The 21,027-nt window shown below is 42.3% G+C and overlaps 2 protein-coding genes across 3 annotated transcripts; both read left to right on the plus strand.

Annotated features, from left to right (window-relative positions):
- The first annotated feature begins 5,150 nt into the window (after window positions 1–5,150).
- cbln18 (cerebellin 18) lies at window positions 5,151–7,372 on the plus strand. Its single transcript, XM_035789000.2, has 5 exons — window positions 5,151–5,253; window positions 5,921–6,026; window positions 6,218–6,397; window positions 6,505–6,636; window positions 6,776–7,372. The coding sequence occupies exons 2-5, from the start codon at window positions 5,924–5,926 to the stop codon at window positions 7,078–7,080; spliced, it is 720 nt and encodes a 239-aa protein (XP_035644893.1). The 5' UTR covers window positions 5,151–5,253; window positions 5,921–5,923; the 3' UTR covers window positions 7,081–7,372.
- Window positions 7,373–14,830: 7,458 nt separating this feature from the next.
- Window positions 14,831–20,790, plus strand: LOC118384595 (transgelin-like). Of its 2 annotated transcripts, XM_035771264.2 has the most exons (6): window positions 14,850–14,998; window positions 17,961–17,998; window positions 19,111–19,305; window positions 19,606–19,777; window positions 19,945–20,047; window positions 20,180–20,790. In XM_035771264.2, exons 2-6 carry the CDS (start codon window positions 17,987–17,989, stop codon window positions 20,316–20,318), a joined length of 621 nt encoding a protein of 206 aa, XP_035627157.1. In that variant the 5' UTR covers window positions 14,850–14,998; window positions 17,961–17,986; the 3' UTR covers window positions 20,319–20,790. The 2 variants fall into 2 exon arrangements, with proteins under 2 accessions (XP_035627165.1, XP_035627157.1); XM_035771272.2 differs by lacking the exon at window positions 17,961–17,998 and having other exon boundaries at window positions 14,831–14,998.
- Window positions 20,791–21,027: the final 237 nt, after the last annotated feature.

The following is a 21,027-nucleotide window of genomic DNA, read 5'->3' on the forward strand; positions in this document are numbered from 1 at the left end:
CGTCCACATGAATTTTGTGTTGTAGATATGTGGTAGTAGAGTAGTGGCCTGAGGGCACACACTTAATGTGTTGTGAAATGTATTGTAAGGTTTTTAAAGTTATTTAAACCGGTTATAACTGCTTTAATTTTGCTGGACCTTAGAAAGAGAGGATCCATAATAAATACAAATGCTGTATCTATCTCTATTGCCATCAGACTCCACGCTTAACAGATTTAACCTCAATGACCTCAGTGAATCAGAGATAATGTGACTGAAAATCCAATGAGGAGTCTGTTATGGACTAGAATATAATTTGCATGAATCTGAACTATAGAGGTGAACAAGTACAACACAATGTGTATTTGGCTCAACAATATTGGTGTGCCTCTGACATTCAGCAGCACATGACTTAAATGCTATGAACTAGCTACATACAGTATGTAGCACAACCAGTTCTCGAGACTCCAACTATTATGTATATATCATATAGCATACACATTCAACGTACAGACAGGGTTGGGAGTATGTAAGGGATTACCAAAAAAACTGTAACCTGTTACATTACCAGCTAAAATGTTGTCATCAGATTTGCGAGAAAAAAACTCAATGACATTCAAATCAGCATTGAAAAAAGGCGCAAGTTTAAGTTTGTTCTACCTGAGCGAGTCTGACCACACATCAGAGACCACTATGATGACACACCAAATGCATTTGATGGATCGAGAGAAAAGAGCAGGAATAGGCTTTTGTAGGCTACAGTCCAAGCTATGACTTCCAATGGTACGACTGCTGTCGGCATCCAAATATTAACCAATTTGAATAAAGCTTGGAGGTAAGAGCAGTGGAGTAGTCTACGGCGATACGGATATCACTTGTTTTTTTATTTTTTATTTTTTATTCATTTTTAAATACATTTTTTATTCATAATACATAAATCAACAACGTACATTGCTACATCAAACATGTCTAACAATACAAAACAAAAAGTATTAACAAAAAAATACTAAAACATACAAAAATATCAATAAAATAATTTTAAAAATAAACAATTCTAATGCAATTGTATTCACTCTGAAAAAAACTCATTATAATGATTCAGGAAGATATTCTTGTTGTTATTCACTACCCATACGTAGAATGTATGCACACATGACTGTAAGTCGCTTTGGATAAAAGCGTCAGCTAAATGGCATATATTATTATTATTATTATTATATTACTAGGGATAATGTCTTAACAAGATAATTAAATTAAATTAAAAATATGTGTAACTTGGTACATAATTCTGGAATTTTATTTGGTGTGTAAAGTATTTACCAACAAGAATTTAAAAAATCACAATAATTTCAGTGGTCTTGTTATCATTGTAATAGTAACATATGATATCCTTCATGTAAAAAATATGGGTAGTGTTCAAAAAGCTAAATAAGTATTTTCCCCAAATTCTGACACAAATTTACATTCAAAGAACAAGTGAATCAGATTATGTTATTTTTCACAGAAAACGCAGACATCATCAATAGCCACACATTTGGACAATATAGAATTCACATGGATATATATATCTTATGTAGAATTTTAAAGTGCACTTCCTTAAATTAGTTTGGTTTACAATATTTGTAAGGCCTTAACCAAAGTTTTTTAGAGACAATGTCCGGAATAGGGACGGCAGATTAGAGCGTTGGACTAGTAACCGAAAGGTTGCAAGATCGAATCCCAGAGCTGACATGTTAACAATCTGTCGTTCTGCCCCTGGCAGTTAACCCACTGTTCCTAGGCCGTAGTTGAAAATAAGAATTTGTTCTTAACTGACTTGCCTAGTTAAATAAAGGTAAAAAATAAATAAACATGTTCCTCTAGGCGTAAATTGGTTCTGTGAATGAAGAATTTGTCTTATATATTTATTATAACAAGATTTCTCAAGTAAGCCCATGCCTTCCAATCTGACTTCTGGATAAGCTATGTGATCATTACCAAAGCTAAGATGAGTTTTTATTAGTGTAGTTAGACCACTGGGAACGACTTTGATCACAGAAATAAACTCTCTGAAAGGTATTGGAAACTCATTCAATGTTGTAAATTGTTCATGTGTAAGAATATTACCCCTGTTGTCAAAAACATCAAGAACAAAGCCAATATTCCTCTCATGCCAGCTGGGATAGAACAATGACTTATTCCTTACAGTTATGTCTGAATTATTCCACAGAATAGCTTTATGTGGGGGATAAATGTGCAGAAAACATTTTCCAGGACATTAAAACTTGTTGGTGAAACCTAGCCAATTTAGCAGGTAATCTTTCAGGAATATAATTATATTTCAGTAAAAATGTAAGACCTCATTATTAAACAAATGATTTGGAATGAAATGCCATATTGCATCAGTATTGATCAAACATATTTCCAACAAGTTGATCTTGAAAGTGTTATTTATGTCAACAAAATCCAACACTTCCAGACCTCCTTCAGCTCTTTTATTTGAGAGGACTGACTTATTTTTCCAGATGAAGTCAAAGGTCTTGTTGATCTCTTTACAAGTAGCAGGATTTACACATAAAGATAATGAGGGGCACACAAAGCGAGACAGTCCCTCTGCCTTGGACAGAAGTACTTTCCCAAGTATAGAAAGATCTCTTTGTAGCCAAGTATTAAATAATTTTAGGAGATAAATTAATATGTTGTCTGACTAAGTGTTTTTTAATTTTTTAATTTAATTTTATTTCACCAAGTTCTCATTTGCAACTGCGACCTGGCCAAGATAAAGCATAGCAGTGTAAACAGACAACACAGAGTTACACATGGAGTAAACAATTAACAAGTCAATAACACAGTAGAAAAAAAAATAAAGAAAAAAGAGAGTCTATATAGGTTGTGTGCAAAAGGCATGAGGAGGTAGGCAGATAATTACAATTTTGCAGATTAACACTGGAGTGATAAATGATTAGATGGTCATGTACAGGTATAGATATTGGTGTGCAAAAGAGCAGAAAAGTAAATAAATATAAACAGCATGGGGAAGAGGTAGATCAAATTGGGTGGGCTATTTACCGATAGACTATGTACAGCTGCAGCGATCGGTTAGCTGCTCAGATAGCAGATGTTTGGAAATTGCTCCCAAGGATGAATCAGACTTTTTTTCTGAGGTCTTGGCTGATTTCTTTTGATTTTCCCATGATGTCAAGCAAAGAGGCACTGAGTTTGAAGGTAGGTCTTGAAATACATCCACAGGTACACCTCCGATTGACTCAAATTATGTCAATTAGCCTATCAGAAGCTTCTAAAGCCATGACATCATTTTCTGGAATTTTCCAATCTGTTTAAAGGCACAGTCAACGTAGTGTATGTAAACTTCTGACCCACTGGCATTGTGATACAGTGAGTTATAAGTGAAATAATCTGTCTGTAAACAATTGTTGGAAAAATTACACACACACACACATATATACATACATACAGTTGAAGTTAGAAGTTTACAAACACTTAGGTTGGATTCATTAAAACTCGTTTTTCAACCACTCCACAAATGTATATATATATATACATACACACACACACACACACACACACACACACACACACACACACACACACACACACACACACACACACACACACACATATATATACATACATACAGTTGAAGTTAGAAGTTTACAAACACTTAGGTTGGAGTCATTAAAACTCGTTTTTCAACCACTCCAGAAATTTGCTAGATTGAATCTCCGAGCTGCCAAGGTAAAAAATCTGTCGTTCTGCCCCTGAACAAAGCAGTTACCCCACTGTTCCTAGGCAGTCATTGTAAATAAGAATGTGTTCTTAACTGACTTGCATGGTTAAATAAAAATTAGGGCTGGCTAATAAGTCTTCAGATTTGGAGTTATGCTCAGATAAAACAATTAGCCTAATCTATACTTCGATATTTCTAAGTCCTATTCTTGAAGATCAAGGGGTACAACGTTTATTGGAATGACTGGAATTCTGATAGACTTTGGTTTTTAATGTAAAGATATAATTGAATCGTATTATTATATGTAGTAGAAAGCGATGGGTTAGAAGAAGCCTCCATAACAAACCCATAAAGTAAAATGTAACATCCATGTATGGCCAGCTATGTAAACTTTAACATTGATTTACCCTGCAATAGATGTTGTTCAATTGGTAACATACATTTTTGTCTTCTATCTTCTCATGCCTCTTAAGGGGAAAGTAATCTAAAAGTAACGGAATGTAATCAGATTACGTTACTGAGTTTGGGTAATCCAATTGTTACGTTACTGATAACAATTTTGGACAGGTAACTAGTAACTGTAACGGATGACATTTAGAAAGTAACCTATTCTGCATACAGGCATACAATGCAACATTTATATAAACCTATACTGTATGTATGTGCATTCAAAAAAAGTAAATGGTAATCATCATCAGCAGCAGCACTACTGTAAGATAGACTCTATGACCTCCCTGTTAATTCTCTGTCTTGGGTCACAGTTGGATGATGTTATCTAATGACATAAACCATCACAATACTTTGACCTCCATTCTCTGATTCGCCTCAAAGGAAATGGATAGCATCTGAAGAACCGGGTCGCTCAACAGGGGACATGTGACAGTCAGCAACGCTGACAAAACAACAATCAATACTGTATATGATGGTCAACAATAAGTGGAGAACAGAAACTCTCTCCACCACCTCCGCCCACACCCAGGTGTGAGAACCAGGTGACACTATATCTGCGTCTCCTGATCCACTGATAATGCCTCTCAATGAGACAGCAATAAACCCACGTATATTTGAGAAACGCCATTCAAAATCCTCGATAACAATCTATTCAATAGCAGCACGAAACACTGTGTCCACTGGGAGTTTTAGGGAAACCAGACACCGGTGTCCTTTTAAAAACCATCATTTTCACACAACGGCAAAGATGAGCTGGCTTCTTACAGGACCTCTCATTCACACCCAAGGAAGAAACACTGACATGGCATTGTCTTTAACTTGTCACAATGGGAGACTATTGAATGTGTTCTAGGTGCCCTCCGTTAGGAACCCTACTTCAGCCTGTGTTTTTGGGGTTGGGGTTTGTGTACATGGAATGGCCGTGGAGCTTTTCTCATCCATCTGCGGAAGGGTGGGACCTCAGACAGGGAACCAATAGCACGGCAGCACCACCCCGCCTGCATTAAGCTCCTCTACATAGTCTTAGGAGGATTCCCAAGTCTGCTCACCTACTGTAAGAACAAGGTAACAAGACGTGGGCTTCTTACAGCGATACAGTAAGTACTGCCTTTCCTCCCTTTACCCACAGACTGTCTGGAGGCTCTCAGGTCTGGTGAGTTAGGAGCTATGCAGTGATTATGGAATATACGTAAAGCAATACGCTAATGATACTGAAGTTCTATATAGTCCATTTTGATGAGTGACAGCTTTGGATAAGCAAGAAGGCACTGTTGATCATATTTGATTTGAAATGTAAAAACCAATCCGATGGGAAGAGAACTGTAGATGGGAAAAAGTTTTAGAATGGGTGTAGGGTGCTTTAGCGAAAGGCTTCATACGCAGAAAATAACATCTGGGTACTGAGGTCAACTATTGTTTACATGTTTCCATCAAAGATGGTGGAATGACCTATGAATATCAACTATTTTGCAGTTGACTAAACCAGTAAGGAAATGAAGGAGGTTGATGTATCTTTAGAGCACCATCTTGACGAGGCATGCTCAAACAAACAAACTAACACTTCAGAGTCCCGAATGGGTTGAGTGGACTGTGACTGTTAGTCATCATGACCAGTGCGTGAACCACAAATACATTATGTTTCATACAGCTGGTTCTCAGCAGAGAGCATAGCCATGCAATGTTTATAAACATTTTCAAAAGTCTCTTTTCATTGTAATTTGAAGGTATGCTGTGGGACCAACAGTAACTATCTATGTGTTACAGATAATGAAGTGTGTTGCAGTGTCCTCTCTGTGCCTGTGGGGGTTGCTGTGCGTCTGTGCCAGTGTGAAGGCAGTGGGGACGTTAGAGCTGATGAGAGATGCAGCGGGTAACAGAAAACTTCATGACGCCTCAGTTTTTTCTCTTTTCTTCATGTATGTTATCCACCCCAAACCTAATCTTAACAATCAAATGTCATGTCAAACTATTGGTCCTGCTTTGACAACTTTTGACCCCTACTCTCTGCCTCCCTCTACCCCCCCTCCCACCTTCCTCCCCTATCCTCCCCACTGTCCCCAGTGGGCTGGACTGGGGTCCTGCCCTGTGGGAAGTGGGACTGTGAGTGTGCTTTCAACAGCCAGCGGGGATGCTGCTGTGTGGCCAATGAGATGAGTATGCTGGAGGACCACACCTTCATGCGCATGGTGGACATGTGGGAGCAGCTCACCCGATTGGACAACGACATCAAGGAAGTCACAGGTACTGGAAAATACATCTGTTTCCTAGTTTGATTAAGTCAAATCCCTAATGTTCAAGTCCCAGGCTTCTAACTTCTTCTGTTCTCCTTCCCTCGTTCTGTGACTCAGGCAACAATAAGATTGCGTTCACCGCGGCGATGAGATCTCGAAGCGACTGCTTCGGCCCCTTCACTAGCAACGTGCCAATCCGCTACTATGCCATCTCTCTCAACCAGGGTAACGGATACAATGACGCTCTGGGTAGGACGCCACACTGCGTTGTCGCATCATTTCCCCACATACTTACTGGATAAATAACATAACATAAAATAAAACACACATACACACACTCACCCATTCACACTCCCTCTCCATCTCCCTGTGTATGTCCTCTATCCAGGTACCTTCACCGCCCCCCGCACCGGCCTCTACTCCTTCTCCTTCACGGCCTACTCCAACGCGGGCGTGGATGGCGAGCGTCTTTACCACAAGGTGCAGCTGATAAAGAACAACGAGGTGGTGGCCTCTGTGTGGGAGGACAACCGGGAGGACACGGAGGACAGCGCCACCCATTCGGTGCTGTTGTCTCTGCGCCAGGGTGACCAGGTGTACGTGGAGCTGCTCTCCGGCAGGAGTCTGTGTGGCAACACCAAGGAGTACAACAGGTTCAGCGGATACCTGGTCTACCCCTTCACACAGGAGTAGAGGACAGAGTTGCACACACATGAACACACACATGAACACACACATGAACACACACATGTGAAAACACACGTACATGCATGAATGCACACAAGCACATACATGCATATGCACATAGACATACTGATATGTCACTCACACACACATAATGTTCCAAGTGTGTGTATTGTGTGTGTGTGTGTGTTTGTGCACAATTGTAACCAATGATATTCCATGTACAGTTAAATTTAGACAGTCTGCCTGTGAAATAGTATTGCTTTGAACAAAATAAAAGCTGATTCATTACATGAAGCAGGACATGTGTCATCTTGTGCTGTTTATAGTTTTTTTAATGGTCCTCCACAAGTGTGGTCTCATAGCCTCTAAATTAATGTATCTCTAAATGAATGCTGAGTTAATGAATAATAATGGTACCTACGACCAAATAGGCATACACGTGGATGATAATGACTCTTAGGCTAGCTAACCTACGTCTTATTAACCATGGCTTGTATTTTGTTGTAGTTAGCATTATTATTTTTAATTTAAACAGGGTTCCCACAAGTCAGGCAATGTCTGTAATATCATGGCATGTTTAAATGTGCATTTCAGACTGGAAAAGTAATGCGATTTAATAGAATTATTGCAGAAAAATTGGGAATTGTACGTCTACATACGGATCACCGGTTTGGAAATGAAATAAGCCTATCCAGAATTTGCTGTTGATTTATCACACTGCAATCAATGCCCATTGTACTTTTGGTCTTTGTCTTCAAAATTCTTATTTGTAAACGCAAGTCAATGATTTTTTTAAATGTATGAATGGGAAACCTGTTTCATAAAGGTCACCAGTCCGTTAATTTCATTTAGAAAAGCGAGATCAAATTTAGATGAGACCGTAAGCGTTCAGCTGCTTGGGAATTTTGGTCAAAACCTACGCCCCCACATTTATTTTGACGACATAGACGCATAACGCTTTGATTGGACAGCAAAATGATTGTGGCAAAAGGGCTGCAGTCGAAACGCGTTATTGTTTCCTCTCCGATCATCACTCTCCCTCACTTGGGCAAGGGACATTTAAGGTACACTCGGATGTGAAAACGTCATTCAATGGCTGAGGGTTTAGGGCCGAGGGCTGTCTACTTTGAGTTTGAAACGCAGCCAAGGTGACTTTGCTGCAAGTTTTGATCAAAACGGTAGGATAATGATTGTAGCCAATAACTTAAGTTTGCGCCCTGTAAATCAAGGAGAGAGAGAACATCCCTCTCCAAATTCACACAGGAATGATCCTTTGTCGGGCCTCCCGGGTGGCGCAGTGGTTAAGGGCGCTGTACTGCAGCGCCAGCTGTGCCATCAGAGACTCTGGGTTTGTGCCCAGGCTCTGTCATAACCGGCCGCGACCGGGAGGTCCGTGGGGCGATGAACAATTGGCCTAGCGTCGCCCGGGTTAGGGATTGCTTGGCCAGTAGGGATGTTCTTGTCTCATCGCGCACCAGCGACTCCTGTGGTGGGCCGGGCGGAGTGCGCGCTAACCAAGGTTGCCAGGTGCACGGTGTTTCCTCCGAAACATTGGTGCGGCTGGCTATCCGGGCTTGCGGGTTGGATGCGCCTTGGTTGGGTTGTGTATCAGAGGACGCATGACTTTCAACCTTCGTCTCTCCCGAACCCGTACGGGAGTTGTAGCGATGAGACAAGATAGTAGCTACTAAAACAATTGGATACCATGAAATTGGGGAGAAAAAGGTGTAAAAAAAAGGAATGATCCTTTGTCTACAAACACATTCTAAAGTGAATACTGAAACAATATTTCGAACATAGAAACGTGGGGAATGGTCAGAGGCGATATAAATAAAAATAATGTCATATGGGTTGTTATTTTGTGATGTCATTAAAAATGTTACAAAGGAAATACTGTAACTTGAAAAGTATAAACACTACATGTACGAAGTCTCCATCCTCTATGTTTTAAATGCAATATGATGAACATATATTTGTTAAGATATGAATATGAGTTTAGGAGCTATAAGAGATCATTTGTCCCCTATAAATGTTGCGCAGTAAGTAGCCATGCCCCGAGTGAGGTCAGACAGCGTGTCAGCCTCACGGAACCGTCCCTTTCGACCAGAGTGCAGAAGAGGATTGGTAAAGAAATTAACATTTAGACCAGAGAGGCGTGTAGCTGCAGCTCACATCCAAAGTAGTTCGAACTCTGAAAATCAACACAAGGTAGAGGCGAGAAGCTCACCTCCCGGACAATCTCTGGTACAGCTGATTAGCTGTCCTAAGTAAAGTATCTAGAAAAGCTCATTTAAGTGGGACCATTCTACTACTCTTCTCAAATCACTGTAGTACTCTACTCTCATCACCCAACAGGAACAATGGACACGGCTGGCCAGCATATTTTCAAAGAGGCAGTTTTAAGAGCGAATGGAAGGGAAATCAACTCTGTAGTTCTGTTCGGGACTACAAGGCGAACAAAGGCATTCACACGTAAACACATTGATGATTTCTTACTCCAAACGGGTGGCGGTTCGTGTGCAACGTATATGATTACTGTGAGAGTAGTTCCAATCAACGAAAAGTAAATAAATAATTAAACCAATTTGTGTAATACTGGGTTTTTGCAGATGCAGGAGGTTAAGACTGTTCAGAATGATGACATGACACAAGGTTATGATTAATGGACTGTTCTATGGATGTGATAGGAAAAGACATTTAGCGTTTAATTAGGGAGATTGTAACTCTTTAACAGGATCGGTGTGTCCCCCCGCGGGACGGTTGAGCTAACGTAGGCTAATGTGATTAGCATGAGGTTGTAAGTAACAAGAACATTTCCCATGACATAGACATATCTGATATGGGCAGAAAGCTTAAATTCCTGTTAATCTAACTGCACTGTCCAATTTACAGTAGCTATTACAGTGAAATAATACCATTGTTTGAGGAGAGTGCACAGTTATGGACTTGAAAATGTATTATTAAACCAATTAGGCACATTTGGGCAGACTTGATACAACATTTTGAACAGAAAGGCAATGGTTCAAAGGATGTCAGACAGAAACCAGCTTTGATTGAGTAGGCCCCACTGTAATTTTACAGAAACCTAATACACTCACTGTGTACTGTTTAACTGTTGACTCGTTTTGACCACTAGGGGGCACATGAAACCCCAAATACGATATGAAATGGAAAAAGAGCAAAGAGAGATGTTGAGCAAGAGAGATTATGGGGGATATTGGATGACATACTGTACATGTCCTCTGATGTCATTGTGTAACCCTGTTGTCTCTCACTGCTTATTGGAATGTATTATAAACCAGTGAGTGCCTGGATGTAAGCAAACTCCTCCACTCTTGTAAACTCCCTCTAACTTATGACCCTACACACACGTATGCACGCACGCATGCATACACACGTGCCAAACTTCCACACACATGCTCGCACCCACACACATGCACAGGCACACGCACATACACACATCATTTTAATGTCTCAAGAGACTGTGGGGGGTTTTAATAGACATGGCAATTATTCCAGCGGACTGGGATTTAAAGTGAATGAGAAGATGCTGCTTTGGCATGATAATATGGATATGGTTACAGATTTGTCTTGTTTCAATAAATGTATTGATGATTATTGAATGGTAATAGATCAAATACGCAGCAGTATGTTGAGTTTACCTGTATTTGCGCGGGAAATTGTGAGGCGGGCGCACTGGGACGAAGAAGTAAGCCTGTACAACAGCATTCGTGCTCAAATATAGTCCGTTGTGGCGCTGAGTAAGAGAGTGAAGAGGTCATGTGTCTCATGCTTTTTTTTGTGAAGGATCAGAGGTCAATACCACATTTTGAGGTTTTATAGGACTTTTCACAATGCAATAACCAGGAATTTATATGTAACTATCAGTGGCCGTGTGGTTACTTACCACCCTGGAAGATGTGGGGTTCGATCCCTGTTCGAGTCATATCAAAGACTATAAAAATGGGACCTGCTTGGCAATCAACATTAAGGAGATGTATTGGGGAGTAAGGCCCTGATACAGACTAACATCCTGTCCAGGAGTTGTACTTGTACATTAAAACTGCCTCACACAGCAAACAGTAGGCTACTGCCATATATATTCTTGCACGGACAAAGCTTACTTGTAGGAGGGGCGTGTCATGTCGTGCCAGGCTTTTTTCTTCCTGTCTGGTTTTGCGCCCCCTCTGGTTCGTGTGGTGGAGATCTTCATAGGCTATACTCATCCTTGTAAACGGGTAGTAAGTTGGTGGTCTGTTGCTCTCCCTTTAGTGGTGTGGGGGCCGTGATTTGACCAAGGGGGTGGGGTTATATCCTGCCTGGTTGGCCCTGTCCAGGGGTATCGTAGGATGTGGCCACAGTGTCCTCTGACCCCGTCTCAGTCTCCAGTATCTATGTTGCAATAGTCTATGTGCCGGTGGGCTAGGGTCAGTCTGTCCTATCTGGGGAAATTCTCCTGTTTTATCTGGTGTCCTGCGTGATCTTAAGCATGCTCCCTCCAATTCTCCCATCTCCCATCTCTCTCTCTCTCTCTCTCTCTCTCTCTCTCTCTCTCTCTCTCTCTCTCTCTCTCTCTCCCTCTCTCTCTCTCTCTCTCTCTCTCTCTCTCTCTCTCTCTCTCTCTCTCTCTCTCTCTCTCTCTCTCTCTCTCTCTCTCTCTCTCTCTCTCTCTCTCAATTCAATTCAATTCAAGGGGCTTAATTGGCATGGGAAAAAGTCTTGCTGCTGTGATTGCACACTGTAGCATTTCAAATGTATTTATCAAATTTTGATTTGTTTTCAAATCCTTTGTGGGTCTGTGTAATCTGAGGGAAATATGTGTCTCTAATTTGGTCATACCGTTGGCAGGAGGTTAGGAATTGCAGCTCAGATTCCACATAGCCTGTCTTCTCTTGAGAGCAAGGTCTGCCTATGGCAACCTTTCTCAATAGCAAGGCTATGCTATTCTCCCTCCCTCCCTCCCTCTCACTCTACTGCAGCAGATGTCTAGATCTCTGAATGCTTGGCTATGAAAAGCCAATTGACATTTATTCCTGAGGTGCCTGGTTCCTCTCTCGGTTTCTTCTTAGGTTCCTGCCTTTCTAGGGAGTTTTTCTTAGCCACCGTGCTTCTACATCTGCATTACTTGCTGTTTGGGGTTTTAGGCTGGGTTTCTGTATAAGCACTTTGTGACATCTGCTGATGTAAAAGCGCTTTATATATAAATACAAAATGTGAATTTGTCCAAAGCTTAGTTACATATCTGAAGGCCTTTGTGTTTTACTAAGTCTGGTTACTGAGACTGCTGGTATTTCTTGAACTATTCCACTGATTTTAAAAGACATAGCCTACACATGCCATGTATGTGTTCCCTAGAAAAACCACTTGGAGTGGAAAAAAGCAACGAGGGAAAAGTCTAAAGCCTATTCCTAAATGTTTAATAATGACTAAGGATTCAATTATAATTTCAGTTTGAGTAGATGCAACAAAAGACCTGATTATTCTATGGTAATAACTGTATAAGGAAGTGCTACTTCCACATGTCCTCAACATGGAATCCCCTGTCTGTGACATCAGCATGCCTGAGAGGGTCAGGGCAGCCCAATGACATCAGTGATACCTTGGTGACACATTGAGACACATTGAGACAAAAGCCTTGTTTACACCTTGCGCTAACATGTGAGTTTCTCGATCTGATAAATATGATTCAATCACTATCTGAGCAAGGTTTCTCACGTCTACACATTGCATTTTAAAATGTGTCTCTTATCCGTCTACTGAGTCCATATTGTAACCAGATTAGCTGATGCTTCCGTGTATTCAAATCATTTGATAGATATTCTTTCAAAATAATATGGACTTATTTATTTTTAAGGGAATTACTGATGCCATAAGTCAATGACCCAATGGTGCTACCTGTCAATGATTTTATATAATGATGTATAATGATTATTTAAATGGTTTGGCCATCCAGGTACGTTTATGGTTGATTGATTTCCAGATTCCCGACACAATGCGTGTCTGACTACCTCCCGAAGTAGTCAGGAAGATCCGATCACAATCAGATCACAATGTGTTGTTTAATCTTCTACACCACTCAAAAAATGTGGGCACATTCAGAATGTGGACAAAATCAGAACAAAGGGCGCATGTTAGCACCAGGTTTAAACGGGCTAGTGATACCTTGGTGAGATGGGAGGAGACACAGTGAGACAGAAACCCCTACAACTGACTTAATGTAGGATGTGAGGGTGTGAGGCAAAGTGTGTTTACACTACTGGGGGTCTGGCAAGAGAAGGAGTGATGGTAATAAGAAGGGAATGTGTTACTAACTACGACGTCCACACATCCTCTCTTCCCTACCCCCATTTCTCTCTCACCATACATACACACGCACGTTTGCCCAAACACAACTCAGCAGGCCAGTTGACAAGCATCTTGGACATAAAAGGTCTGCTGTGCTCTGATGGTGAGATGACTGTCTTCACTCATTTATCTCTCTCAACCTCAGATTCCCTCTCCTCCTCCTCCTCCCTTTACTACTCCTCCCGCTCCTCCTCTCACACGGCCCTCCCATCTCTGTGGTCACACATTCCCCCTCTCTCCTCTCTCTCGCTCCCTCAGCAAATTTCTGAAGTCAATAACAGACTTTCTGAAATATGAAGGGGGGAAAGAACAGATGTGGTGCTAACATGATGTATTAGGGCCAAATGGACAAAGTCTGTTGTAACAGTCTGTGCCACTATCCACGGGCCTGATATCCTGATGGGCCCTTAACGACACCACCTCTATTCATCACCTCCTCCTCTAGCTCAAGCCTCTCTTTTTCTCAATCTCTCCATCCTTCTCTTTTTCTCTCTTCAGAGACAGAGCCTCTCTCCCTCTCTCCCTCTCTCCCTCTCTCTCTCTCTCTCCCTCTCTCTCCCTCTCTCTCCCTCTCTCTCTCCCTCTCTCTCCCTCTCTCTCTCTCCCTCTCCCTCTCCACTCTGCTGATGGAGTGGTGTGGGGAAGTATTTGGAGTATTCCTGCTGACCAATCCAGAGCCTCCTGGCAGAGCTCCTCTCGCACTGAACAGGCCTTCCCAAATAAGGATGCACTTTTTTAACGAACAACAAAAAAGAGAAAAAACAAGAAAGAGGGGAGGAGAGAGGGAAAGTTATAGACGAAAGGAGGGAGGGATGGAAGGAGAGTAGACAGAAAGCCCATGCCCTTTTAAGGCGGCGGTTTCCTTTTTACTCTCTCTCTTCCTCTCTCCTTCTTAGCTAAAGTCCTGTTTATAAATGGTGCTAACATGCGCCCTGAGTTCTGATCTTATCCACATTCTGATTGTGCCCGATTTTTAGATACGTGTAGAATAAAAGGCACATTGTGATCTGATAGTGATCAGATCTTCCTGACCACCTCTGGAGGTAGTCAGACACGCATTGTGTATGGGTATAAATCATGTGTTAACAGATCTGGATGGTCAAACCATTTAAATAATCCTTATAATGTCCTTTAAAATCATTGACAGGTCGCACCATTGACTTATGGCTTCTGTAAATATGGCTTCCGTAAATACATACAAATAATTTTGAAAGAATATCTGTCAAATCATTTGCATACAGGGAGGCACCAGTTCATTTGGTCACAATGAGGACACAGTGGACGGATAGGAGACACATTTTAAAACAATGTGTAGACGCAACAAACCTTGATCAGATAGTGGTTGGGTCATATTGATGAGATCATGAAACTCACATGTTAGCACAAGGTGTATACGAGGCTGAAGAGAAGTGAAGTCATTTCAGCTTGTCTGGTCCTTTTAAGCCAGCACTTTTCCGAGGGAGGACTTTGCTGGAGCTAGAAGTATACAAACAGTCAGTCACACACACACGGACACACACACACCTCCTGACCCGGCGCTTGTACAGAGGAAAGACTCTTCGCGACATACTTTAACACAGTGAGTATATCTCTTTACTGCCACTGCTTTTCCAGTCTGAAGAACACCGTGCTGAGACGGTTGTCTGTCAGCCCTACGATGGAAGCCTTATCCTGAGTGTACAGAGCCAGAAGACCCATATGGTTGTCTGTCAGCCCTACGATGGAAGCCTTATCCTGAGTGTACAGAGCCAGAAGACCCATATGGTTGTCTGTCAGCCCTACGATGGAAGCCTTATCCTGAGTGTACAGAGCCAGAAGACCCATATGGCTGTCTGTCAGCTATGTCATAGATTTTGAGAAAAAAGTAACATTGTCAGAGCACTGTGTTCTCTAACCATGTTTTCATTGTTTCTCTAATCCTCCATACTGTATGCATGTGTGTCTCATACTCCATCCTGTGTGTGTGACTGTGTGTGACTGTGTGTGCGAATAGACACACATAGTAAAACTAATCATCTATGTGGGTTGATGTCTTAGTCAATGGGGTACCGGGTGCTAGAGCATACCTTTAGAGAGGGATGGGATATGTAGTTCTGAGAGGGATGGGATATGTAGTTCTGATATGAGATGGGGTGTTTCTACTGTAGAATAACCATCCGAATCAGTCACAAAGATGTAAAGGTAACAGAGAAACAGTTTGACCAGTTTGGCCCTCGGGAGAGATCTGGGATAGGCAGCTCCTCTTGTAACAGACACAATTGCATAGCTCAGTTTTCACTTGCAAATGACTGACTGCCGTACATGGGCTTTGGCTAGGAATTCAATAGCCAACAAAAGTTCACAGCAAACACACTTTCCAAAGACTAAAGACACGCACACACACAGACAAAAGATGCAAACAAGTAACACAGAAACACAGCAGCTGTCATTGATTATATGCGATTAATCAATACGGTTTCTCAGCCTAATGTTTGCTGGGAGTGGACAGAAGTGTTTTTGTGAGAGACAGAGTGATAACAATGGGAAACTACAGCAGCAGCTTCAGTAGCTGTGGAGTTATCTACAGTACAGTAGGCCTAGCAGTAGCAGGAGTGAAGTCCCAGAGGCTAGCTGACCAGCAGCAGCTTCAGTAGCTGTGGAGTTATCTACAGTACAGTAGGCCTAGCAGTAGCAGGAGTAAAGTCCCAGAGGCTAGCTGACCAGCAGCAGTAGGAGATAAGATTATCTTGAGCTCCGTTTCAGTGGCACTGAGGCGCCGCTGGCATTACGTCATGGCTTTAGCCACAGTTCACAGACCACAGCTTTCAAACTGTGCTTCATGGCGAGACAGCCAGCTGTGTTACCATGGCGAGACAGAAACACAGATGTAAAACAGACATGAAAGGAGCGACGGAAGGTGATGTCATATTTTCATTAGGATAAGTGGACACTGTTTCATCCGGTAGTACCAGTAGTTGAGAAGCAACATGTAGTTCAGAGGCTGAATGACAATACTCCAAACACATATCCTACATGTCCTACCAAATGTAGAACTCACTATAATCAGGTCAAAAAAGAAACATAGCTACGTAATTAACACACACACACACACACACACACACACACACACACACACACACACACACACACACACACACACACACACACACACACACACACACACACACACACACACACACACACACACACACACACACACACACACAACCCAGACTGAGGCCAACCCACAGGCCAGCCTGACATACTGTTCTTGAGATATAAGGCAGGGCCTGATGCCAAACCCAACAGTACAGTAGGTCCCTGAGCACACATATATACCATAATGGAACCAGGGTCCCGTCCCATGTGAACTGACATCTAAGAAAGTGCCTTTCCACATTGGAGGCACAGCAGTCTTATCTCTGATGGTCAAAATGCTTGTTTATGAAGCGTAGGTCAGGACAACTGGAGGGAGAAGTAATGACATAGTTAGCAGTCTGACCTTCCTCACATTCCTCTGTAATGTTTCTGTAATGATGCACTGTGCGAGGGTTTGGCTGAGTGTGTTACGGTGACGTTGGGAGCTTATCGTGGTCTGACTCTGAGGAGGAGGATGTGGGGAATATTAGGCACTTGTCTTGTCTTTGTGATCATGAGTTCATGGTTAAGGTTCCATGAAACAACTGAGCGGCTTGAAACTCAAAAAAAAAACTCCTGTCAAGTTTCTGTATTTTGAAGGCTTCATAATCGTGTGACTGGATTGTTGGCAGATAGTGTCTAGAAGGACTGTGCCTTGGTCTATTTCTTTGGATGATGGAGCAGCAGTAATGTGTGACTGGGCCCAGTGCCACAGTCCAGGACTGTGTGTTGATGGCTCCCAATCAAAAACAACGCGGTGACCTCAGATACATGCTCTTAATGCCAATGTTCAACACATGACTGCTGGCTCAGAAAACTAGGTTAATGGCAGCTGATCGATACATTTTCTCTTAAGTGTTGTCTGACTTAAACTGATGAGTCAGTATGGGAATGAGGAAGTGGAGGAGCATAACGTGTGTTTTTTGGGATTATCGTTCAAATTCTAGGCATGGAAGGGTCCACGCTGACCTTGTGGTGGAGTGTGAGTAGTTGGGTGGAGAAAGAGAGATCTGTTTCGGCATCATCTCCAACTGTGAAAATACACACTTAGAAAAAAAGGTGCTATCTGGAATCTAAAGGGGTTCTCCGGCTGTAACTGTAGGAGAACCCTTTGAAAACCCCTTTCTGGTTGCAGGTTAAAAACCTTGTGGTTACAAGTAGAACCCTTTTGGGTTCAATGTAGAACACTTTCCACAGAGAGTTCTACATGGAACCCAAAAAGGTTATTCCTGGAACCAAAAAGGGTTCTACTGTGTGGATAAGGGAACTGTCTCGTTATGAGACATAGTTGAAGTGTCTTACATTACTGTTGCCATTGGCTACCCCATCCAACAGCAATCTGGGGAAGGACCCCGCATGACGTCCAATTGGGATGAAGGTGAATTACAGGAGGTAACATTTAACATTTGACCTTTAACCCCCAGGCACATCGTGGTATCCTGACATCAAGATGGCAAACAAGGTGACAAGAGTGCACTGATATGGGCTTTGCACTTGGCAGCTTGGCCCAAAAGCGACAGTTTTGCAAGCAGTGGTGTTGGTGACGCCTAGTGTGTTTAAGAGAGAGAGGCAGAGATCCAAAAAGAGAGAGAGATTCTGCTGATTCTAGGGCTCCCATTGTACAGCAATTTGGCTCCTGATATTTAGTTATGTAATTAATGCAGAGGGGCTGAACTGGTGTGCATTCGGAGACAATCGTCTTTGGGAGGGAGCGGCTCAATTACACGCCTTTATAAATGCATGACATCTATATGTGTGTGTGTGTGTGTAAGTGTAAGTGTTCGCAGGCATATTTGTTTGTGAGTGAATCTGCCATTTGTCCAATGTCTTCATGTGTCCGCATGCGAATCTGCCCACATATCCACAGAGCTGTTGGAAATGGCTTGACTTGCAACTAAGGTAATATCTGTTTCAGCCAAAGGCCAATGGATAAAGGAGTCCCTTCGTATAGGTCATGATAGCAGATCATAGCACAAGTGACATGCAAATGAGTGTACATACTCACCTCAGGCACAACTAATATGGAAACTCATACATTAGACATAGTCAATGTGACAATGTCATCTGAACCAGGGAATACATTCACATCTAATACCAGATCAAGATGATCTCAGACATTATAGAACAGGGAACCTCAACTAGATTCAGCCGCAGGATGATTTTTTCTTCAGCGGATGGTCAGGGGACCGGAACATAATTACAAATCATTTGTAAACTGCAAATTGACCGCAAGAAGCCCAACTGGGTATAATATTTGACTAAAACATAATCATTTCAAACTTTGCTTACATTTGTTTACAATTACATACTGTATATCTCTCTATTTTGCGTGGGAATGCTTTGAAACAAATGTTCAAAATTCAAATCACTTGGCTGGTGTTTTTAGTATTTTATGTCCAACAATAAACTAATATAAAAAATCTATACCTTGGGGGGGGGCCAAATTAAATCCACTAGTTGCGGGAACCCTATCACAGAGCAACTCCCTTCACTCACATAAATATCAATATTTCCTCTATTTAATATCTGTTCTACTCCATTCTGTCTCTCCCGCTATCCCTCTCGGTGGGAAAGGGTCCCCAGGTAGGCATGGCCAACAAAGGTCCATCTTATGGCATGAGCCGTGTGGTGCAGGACAAGATTGACAAGAAGTACGACGCTGAGGTGGAGGAGCTTTTGGTGCAGTGGATTGTGGCCCAGTGTGGATCTGGAGTTGGGAAGCCCGAATCTGGCAAACTGGGCTTCCAGGACTGGCTTAAGGACGGATGTGTGAGTACCAACCCAATGCCCCTCAGAATGAAACATACATTTCAACTTAATGGCATTCAGAATTCATATTAGCCATTTATTTGAACCACCTTTATTCAGTCTAAAGATTTGTGTCATCAGCAAAGAGAACGGAGAAACAAACCCTTTGGAAATCAGATTATGATCATAAACCTGTACATTTAAAAACAATAATGTGCCAAGTATCGAACCTTGGGGGACCCCACAAGAGTATATGACGATACAGATGGTTATTTTCTGCCAACATACTCTTACTCTTGTCTTTATGTTCCTATTCCCCAGGTCCTGAGTGAGCTCATTAACAGTCTGCATAAGGACAACAAGCCCATCAAAAAGATAGCCAGCTCAAGCATGGCCTTCAAACAGATGGAGCAGATCTCACAGTTCCTAACTGCTGCCGAGAGCTTCGGTGTCATCAAGACCGACATGTTCCAGACCGTGGACCTCTGGGAAGGTTCGCAAAGCATGTCCATCTCATCAAACAGTCACAACAATGACAACACAGGGCATTACATATGCCACAGATAACAGCGGATGTGGTGTGGGGAACATACAACGGTGTGGTGTACTGTAGCTACGGTGTGGGGACTTAAAGACCCTGCTGTGATTTTGTGGTGACAGGGAAGGATTTGGCTGCAGTCCAGAGGACACTGATGTCCCTCGGCAGCGTGGCTGTCACCAAGGATGACGGCAATTACCGCGGCGACCCCAACTGGTTCTTCAAGTGAGTTTAGAAAAATGTGAAGAGTGATGGTGTTGCTGGTGTATTCAGTCAGTGCTGGAGCTGTTTAGAGCTGGGGTGTGTATTGTGCTGTGCCAGTCTGTGTTTGAGTTCATTGTTCATGTACCCTTGCAGGAAAGCCCAGGAGAACCGGAGGGAGTTCACAGACGACCAGTTGAAGGCGGGGAAGGGTGTGATTGGCCTGCAGATGGGCTCCAACAAAGGGGCGAGCCAGACTGGCATGTCGTACGGGGCCACCCGACAGATCCAATAATAACAACCAAACCACTGACCCTTGTCCTTTCCCCTCCCTTCTCCACCACACCCTGCACTGCCCTCTCAACCCCCCTTCGCCCTCTCACTGCAGCTACGACAGGCCCCATAGATGAAGTCTCAATGGCTCAAATCAACTTTATCCCAGTGTAGTAGGAACAGTCTCACTAGTATCACACAACACTATGACCAGCCCAATATTACAACCCAAATCAACACTGCAAATACCACATGTGAAATGTGAGTCTTAAGGTGAAGGGGGCAACATGCATATACAGCTGTCAATCACTCATCGTCAAACGCAATTCTCATGTTTACATGAGACTGATATCGGAATCATAGAGAAGGCACTGAAGCGACCAAACTACGCCTTCTTAGTACAAGGACATTCTATCCAAATGTAGAAACATTGAGAGATTGCTTGAGAGGTCGTTTGAAAAATGCCAAATAAAAGGAAATGAGGTTGAAGTTCATTGCGTCTCCAGTGTTATGAGTTTTTCCAAGTTAACAGCGCTATATACTGTATGTACCAATCCCTGCCAACTGCTATGACCGCTAACAAACCCATATTTTTTGTAGTCTTATTAGCTCCATTTGTCCTAGGCCTCCCACAGTGAAAAAGCAGAAATTCACTACTTTCATTCAGCTGCTTGCTCTGCACTTATATTTAGCCTCACATTGAAGCGTTTAACCCGTGTATTTTCAGGACA

The sequence above is a fragment of the Oncorhynchus keta genome, chromosome 1 (assembly GCF_023373465.1).
Source record: "Oncorhynchus keta strain PuntledgeMale-10-30-2019 chromosome 1, Oket_V2, whole genome shotgun sequence".
Lineage (NCBI taxonomy): Eukaryota > Metazoa > Chordata > Actinopteri > Salmoniformes > Salmonidae > Oncorhynchus > Oncorhynchus keta.

Coding starts and splice junctions, on each gene's coding strand:
- cbln18 (XM_035789000.2), top strand. CDS start 5,924: ATGAAGTGTGTTGCAGTGTCCTCTCTGTGCCTGTGGGGGTTGCTGTGC. Junction 6,027..6,217: donor GCTGATGAGAGATGCAGCGG/GTAACAGAAAAC, acceptor CACTGTCCCCAG/TGGGCTGGACTGGGGTCCTG. Junction 6,637..6,775: donor CGGATACAATGACGCTCTGG/GTAGGACGCCAC, acceptor TCCTCTATCCAG/GTACCTTCACCGCCCCCCGC.
- LOC118384595 (XM_035771264.2), top strand. Junction 19,306..19,605: donor ACTGGCTTAAGGACGGATGT/GTGAGTACCAAC, acceptor CCTATTCCCCAG/GTCCTGAGTGAGCTCATTAA. Junction 19,778..19,944: donor GACCGTGGACCTCTGGGAAG/GTTCGCAAAGCA, acceptor TTGTGGTGACAG/GGAAGGATTTGGCTGCAGTC.